This window comes from Clinocottus analis, unplaced genomic scaffold (assembly GCF_023055335.1).
Source record: "Clinocottus analis isolate CAN_PGR_092001 unplaced genomic scaffold, fCliAna1.0.p SCAF_17, whole genome shotgun sequence".
NCBI classification, from domain to species: Eukaryota; Metazoa; Chordata; class Actinopteri; order Perciformes; family Cottidae; genus Clinocottus; species Clinocottus analis.
The window spans coordinates 5,065,449-5,072,328 of record NW_027175898.1 but is presented as its reverse complement, the minus strand read 5'-3'; the positions used below and the strand labels follow the sequence as shown (position 1 = coordinate 5,072,328).

The following is a 6,880-nucleotide window of genomic DNA, read 5'->3' as shown; positions in this document are numbered from 1 at the left end:
TCCCCTTGAAGTACTATAATACTGAAATACTATAAATATTGAGACAATTACTCTGCATGTATTCAAAAGGTAGAGCCAACCAAGTTGTTAAATGTTTTGTTGGGTGTGAGCTCATGTTTACGATGTTGTGTTAATGGGTGCTATTACAGTCACTATCCACTAGATGGCAGCGTTGTTTGATTATTTTTTAATGCGGCACTTCCTCACCAGGTAAAGACACATTCAGAAAAAAATATAATTTTCAGACACAAAGTATTTTATTTGAAGCACTTAGTTCTGACTGATATACATTATCCAACAGCTAATTAGTTAGCCCACTCCATAACAGGAAGCTTAACATTGCATCACTTTACTGTCCATCACAGCGGCAAATCCATACAAAAAAAAAATAAAAAATCACAAAAATACAGATGCCAGCCAGCAAAATATCAAAACCACATCCATTTCGTCCTCGTCACATGACTGCATTGAGACATTCCTAAAAAAGTTATCAAAAGCAATTTGTTCCAAGAGTATCCCCATGAGCTTCCATTCAAATGTGAAACAAATACTGTGAAATGTCTAAAAGGAAGAAAGTTTAGACAAAGAAAAAGGTATTAATGTGCACTGATACAAAAAGAAAATGGTTTGTTAGCGTCCTGACAGCAGGATGTCTTGTGTGTGGACGCAGTGAGGGTCGTGACCCTGACCATGTTCCAGCACTGTCGTGTTGGATTTGACCTTTGACCTAAACAACCCAAGCCAGGGCAGAAACCTGCTAGCACTTGGGTCTGTTGCCGTTTTCTTAAACACTTTCAGGGAAAGACATACAAGAGATGCATCTTTATATATTATAAATTGCTCACTTTCCCTTAACTTCCCAGAAAGTGCCCGTTAGCAGTAAACGTGATGCCCTTCTTCTTAGAAAACCACCTATTGCTTTAGATGCATTGACTCTGGAGCCGTCAGTGGAGCGCTTTTCATCAGGAAGTTAATCCCCAAAAGATGGAAAAATCCTGGTCAGTTTTGATAATTATTTATCTTTGGCAAGGGTGCTAAATGTAGGACCTGTGAGTAGAGTATGCGCCAGAGGCAGAATAGCATGTTCTGAAAAGTACATAGTTTCAAAATTCAGTTTCCGATTTTATTCATTTCTTTTTTCTTTTTTTTTTTAAGCCTGAAGCATCTTGTTTAATATTTCTTGTTTTTTTCTTCTTGGAGATACTTAAGTTCAATGATAGTTAAAAATCAAAACTAGCTTTGCCTGAAAAGGCCTCCTGAATTACAAAAGGTAACATGCACTTTAAACGTTTTGCAAAAAGAATACCTGTGAGATGTACGACTGATACAGTTATTACCCTTTAACGGATTATAATTTGACCATGGTTGGAGGTAGAGCTGCAATGACTCAACGATTAATTGATTTGATTGAAACTACTTTTGAATAATCTTTCAAGGGAAAACATAGTAATCATTTGCAGTTTTCAGTTTCTCAAATGTGAGGATCGGAGACTTTTTAATAACATATAATAATAAACCAAATATCTTTAGGTGTTGGGCTGTTGGCGTCCTTTGGGGTGTGGGAAATTACAAAATGTATTGTTTGATTTAATATCTGACATTTTGTTGACCAAACAATAAATCAATTTATCACAAACAAATACTAAAAATATTCGTTAGTTGCAGCCTTAAATTAAAGATCTATCGTCTTCCTTCCAAGACAGATTCCCATTCTAGTAACTGTTAAATAGCATTACAGCAGACCCACCTCTGTCTCATTTGCATAGAACCTGTGTTGCATCGTTCATAAGGCGCACTACGACCGCTTCCACTCCAAACATCAGTCAACTCGTTAATAGTTTCTAAATAAAATCTATTCAAACTACAAAAAGTGCACAAAACCAAACCGTAACACAGGGAATACACAAAATCACCTACAGTCACTGTCATCATGTCATTATCTACAGTCAGATACAATTATCGTAGCATTTATTCAACTCTTTAAAAAAAAAGTTCTCTTTAAGGCTTATTAACCCTGCAGACACGTTACATTGCCATGCAAATACACACATTCCATTGCAAGCAGGCAATGAGACACTGAGATAGAAAGCTGACATTGAAGGATGTATATAAGGTCTTCTGCTTATTCCAGTTTCGCTATTACACATTTATGTTGTTGTTCTGGAACACACACACACACACACACACACACACACACACTATGTCAATTTCTCAGGCTTTTCAGGCAAAGTGAGAACAAAAGGAAAAAGAACACCCTTTGCCTCCAGAGGCGCCCTCAGCGGCTCCTCGACGAAGTAAGCGTCCTCCTCCTCCACCACAAACTGAAGCGTCTGGCTTTTGTTCACACAGTAGATGCAGTTCCCGATCGCGGCGCACCTGAAGGGCAGGTGGCTGCCGAGCCTCTGCGACGCGCAGTCGTGCCACATTTTCACGATGCTGTTGTACTTGAACACGGTGATCCCCTGCTCGCGGTTGACGTCGAAGCGGTAGATGAAGCTTTTGAAAGCCACCATGTCGGAGGACTTCTTCCTGCTGTTGTTGTAGGGGCACTCCTGCCACTCGTCCCGCTTGGTGTCGTACCTCAGCAGGCGGTAGAAGAGGGAGCCGCCCGAAACGTAGAGTTCTCCGCTGCAGGTGGTGGCCTCGTGGGCCACCGCGAAGGCTCCCTTGGGCAAAGGGGCCACCGCCGTCCAGCGGTCCATGCGAGGGTCGTATTTTTCCACTGTAAACAAGCATTCCCCGCCAATGGCGTACAAGTAGCCGTCCATGGACACGAGCTTCAGCTGGGCACGAGCCTGGGTCAGAGGTCGGACCTCAGCCCAGCGGTTGGTGATGGGGTTGTAACAGAAGACCTTGTCTGAAACCTTGCCCTTGTCCCCGTAGCCCTTTATCCCCCCTGCCACAAACAGGTAGTTATACATGGTGCAGATCCCGCACCCCTTCGTGTTGATGTCCTCAGGCATCGCCGTTAAAGGCCTCCAGTCATTCGCGGCTTCGTTGTAGTGGTAAATCATGTGACTCTCCTCCAAAGACCCAACCGACAGCGGGCTCTGCGGCCGGCTGCCGCAGCGGCTCGGCGGCCGGCTCCCGACGCGGTCGAACACGTCGTTGACCTCCGCCACCATCAGAGTCTTCCTCCCCTCCATTCTCTTCTTCAGGATCAGATCCCGCTCAGATCCGTTCAGGCGCCCGTACGCAGCGGGGTCTTTGAGGACCTGGAGGAAGTTGTCGCTCATGAAGCCATAGGCGGTCTCCTTCAGCTCGCTGAGCCGCTGCTTCTTGGCGATGGTCAGGATCTCGTAGCAGTTCTCCGCGGTGATTTGTTCCGTCATGGAGTCCATGGCTGCCTGGACGGCGCAGGGGATCTGGAGGATTTTGGCCCCTGTGATGACTTCCACGACATTGCCCTTGCAAACATTCATCTGAGAAGTGTAAACATAGTCGATCAAGGTAGACATAGTCTTGTAGCTCACGCCCTTCACTTTCAAGATGTCGCGCGACAGTCGCGCTTTGAAGTAGTCACTCTTCTCAGCCAGGACAGCCTTGTGAGCGTTGATCCTCTGCCCGCCGATTTCGATGACTAAATCCGGCTCCTTTTGGGCCTCGGTATTTCCAGCTTGCTCGAGGTTCGATGCTTGGCCAGGCAGGCAAGCTTGGGAACCCACTTTAGCCCTGGCGCCATTGTGGGTCTCGCTGTTCGCACAGTTTTGTTGCGGTCCTCCGTTATCATTAGAGAGGTGAAACTGATCCGCTCTTGAGATGTACGAGACGTTACCTTTCTGGCGGTCGATGTGGTTATTCTCCATCGGCATCCCATCCAGCAGGTATTCCTTCTCAAACACCGGCGGGGGGCTAAAATCCGGGTCGTCTAGCTGGAATCCTTGGACGTAACCTGGACATACATTCCCGTCGTTGCCAGGAGGCGTGACAAGGTCAGGGTTCACGTCGTGGAGGATGACATCAGCCTCCACAGTGACAGCCCCTCCATCAGGCCTGCGACCCTCGTTCATCTCGACTCACTTGTGATGGAGGACGCCGCCCTCACCGATCATGCCGAGTGGATGGACAAACAACTCCTCTCCGTTTACCTACAGAGGGGAGAAAACAAGGAGGGAATTCAACCACGACCAATGGAGGAAGGAAAAAAAAAGAAGTAATGGAGCTGCAAAGGCTTCTTTATTCTCTAAGGGGCGCCCTTTCTCCAAAAGCAAACAGATTGGAAACCTTGGAATTGAAAGGAAAACTTTGTGCTGCTTTTTCCAGCTCTGCTGTGCATTACAATGTGTCATTGAGCTTCAACATGCAGCAGCTACTGTTCAAACAAAGACGCTGAAGCCACCCCATCATGCAGCTCCTTGAGGCTGTAGACTGCATGACCCCGCTGCAATAATCACCCAGCCTGCCCATTAATTGTGGCGATAATCTGGAGGCATTCAGAGCGCATGCGCAAATGGTGTTGCGCTGATGGAGGGATTAATCTCCAATATGACTGAGAAAGGGCGTTTGTTATCACACCAAACACACACTCCAGTCTCACCCCCGACGCGTTTCCCCAGAAAACGTCAGACAGACGCGGAGAAGCCAGCTCGCAAAATCAAGAAGGAACAGAAGTAGCCTCATCCACGTCGACCTCACATTCATCAGACGAGTGTGCGCGGAAACAGATTAAATCTACATTAACAGTGTGTGATGCGACCTACCTGCGTCTCCTCGCTGCGATTACGCAGCTCGGCACCTCCAGCTCCCCGGTGCCAGTCCAGCACAAAGCTCCGTGACGTAAAAGGCAGTCGCGATCCCGAGGAAGCAGCCGGGCTGAGCTCGCCAACGCGAGTTCACGTCGCCCCCGATCACAATGCGTCCGGTGTGTCCCATCCGATCCCCGACACCCCTCAGCTGCTGTTTTCATCCGATCCGCCCCTGCACTGCACTGCAAGCTCCCCCCCCCTCCCCTCCCGGGGTTCAGTGGCAGAAAGAGGGGACGATCAACCAGTCATTTCAGGTCGCAGTTCCTCTTCTTCTTCTTCTTCTTCCTCCTCCTTCAGAGCAGCAGACAAGCTGGTTTCCTCTCCCGTGGAAGTGGGGGACGCGTTGTCTCTTCCAGAAAGCGGGAGCTGTCCAGCGTGGGCAGCAGAGGCACTAGCTGTCGGACCTGCCAGAGCTGTGCATTTTGTTGTCTATTGTGTGTGTGTGTGTGTGTGTGTGTGTGTGTGCGTGTGTGTGTGTGTACAGTTGATTACAGCGAGGCGGTCATCATTGAGCAAAGCCACGCCCCTTCAGTTGGTATTAACCCCTCTCTCAACAGCAGGCGCACGAGGCTCCATCTGTCGTGCTCTTGTTGTGACATTCCTTCACGTATCCTCCCTGTATTGGGTACCACGATCAGGGTGCAAATGTGTAGACGCATCTATGTCAGACACAACTCATTTCATGAAAAAAAAAAAAAAGTGTGACGCCTTTATTTGAAATGATGCTGTAACATACAGCTCAGTTGTGACAGTCATACTGCTGCACAATATAATGAAATCAAACACGAGGCCCCAAAGGAATTGTATTATCACACCAATGCTAGATGTTCCAGATTAGCACACTCCTTCTGTTTGTGCACGAGACATCTTATCAAAACCATCTGTAGAACTGACACAATCGCTCTCTAAAGGACTTTGTGATTGTATCTCTCCCCCCTCCCTCCCAAAAAACAGCCTGAGAATGCTGTGGAAGCATGAGTCACACTTTCCTTGTTTTTTTTTTGGCATAATTTCTTTCTAACTCCTACAGATACAACCAGAACCAGATCAAGAGTGAAAGTAACATTGGAAACGTTGGCGTTTCTACGCTGATAAAAGAAGCACACATCATGTGCCAAGGCGACGTAAGAAACATCACAACCTCACAGGGCAGCAGCAGAAGTTTTTATCCAAGGTCCAATACCTCTCTATCGGGGAGACATGCAGGTCTTAAGATATAAAAATCATATATTAAAATAGAGTGGAGCCACCACAAGGGCATCACACAACTATCAGCTGTGGGATAAGAGGGCAGGTTTTAATCCTGCTCTGAAAATAAAGAGCTGTCTTGATGTGGGACCAATGGAAACATCCAGCCCAACAAACTGATAACCTGGTCGGTACAGTGAGACTGGGGCGTTGCCAAGTTAATGAATACAAGCCGGTATTCAGTTAAAGTTAAATATTATCTTAGGCTCAAGTCAGCATCGTTACCACCCCAAATAAAGACAATCAGACCACATTTGGGATAAGCCCAAAATGGCGTGGATTGTAGAATGGGAACAACTCCAACCTGAAATCCTCCGATCTTATTTTGTTAAAACTGACAATGTAGTGAAACGCGGTTGTGCAACAGTGGACGTGGGCGTAACAAGAGAGAAAAGGCCTCGACCCTCTCCTGTCGGCGGCAGGAGAAATGAGCAGAGAAATCCCGGAAGAGCTGTATCAGGCTCGGCTCATGCGGCCCCTCAGGCACATTGCTAGTCCCGGCATGTACCGATGTCTGCACACAGGCCGAGTGGAGGAGAAGGGGTTGGATCGAGTCAAGAGAAATCGCCACACTAACGCTCTCGCTTCCCATGATGGAAATCTGTTTGCTTTAGTCAGGAACTGGAGCTTCATCAAAAGGCCCACAATGCATTATTTAGTTGAGCTGGAAACTTGCAAAAAAACCTGCAGAGAAGTTGCCACAATGAATTAACGTTGAAGAAACAAAAATGACTGATGGGGATAAAGTGAAATTCCGAATTTCCGATAGAAATAGCTCTGGAAAACTCCCAGAACTGCATGCCAAAGAAGTAGACAAGGTTGCTCAATAAAACAGTTTGTTTTATTTGCATTTGTTAATACACAGAAGTACATACAAATTGTGACAA

General features: G+C 46.7%; 1 protein-coding gene across 1 annotated transcript; it reads right to left on the bottom strand.

The window, feature by feature from the left end:
* Positions 1-235: 235 nt before the first annotated feature.
* Positions 236-5,190, bottom strand: LOC137788131 (kelch repeat and BTB domain-containing protein 11). The gene is made up of 2 exons (XM_068580959.1): positions 4,701-5,190; positions 236-4,088 (listed from the first exon to the last, which is right to left on the bottom strand). Exon 2 carries the CDS (start codon positions 4,008-4,010, stop codon positions 2,199-2,201), a length of 1,812 nt encoding a protein of 603 aa, XP_068437060.1. The 5' UTR covers positions 4,011-4,088; positions 4,701-5,190; the 3' UTR covers positions 236-2,198.
* Between the last annotated feature and the right edge of the window lie 1,690 nt (positions 5,191-6,880).

What these genes read in the sequence shown, in the direction of transcription:
- LOC137788131 (XM_068580959.1), bottom strand. Translation starts at nt 4,010, where the DNA reads ATGAACGAGGGTCGCAGGCCTGATGGAGGGGCTGTCACTGTGGAGGCT.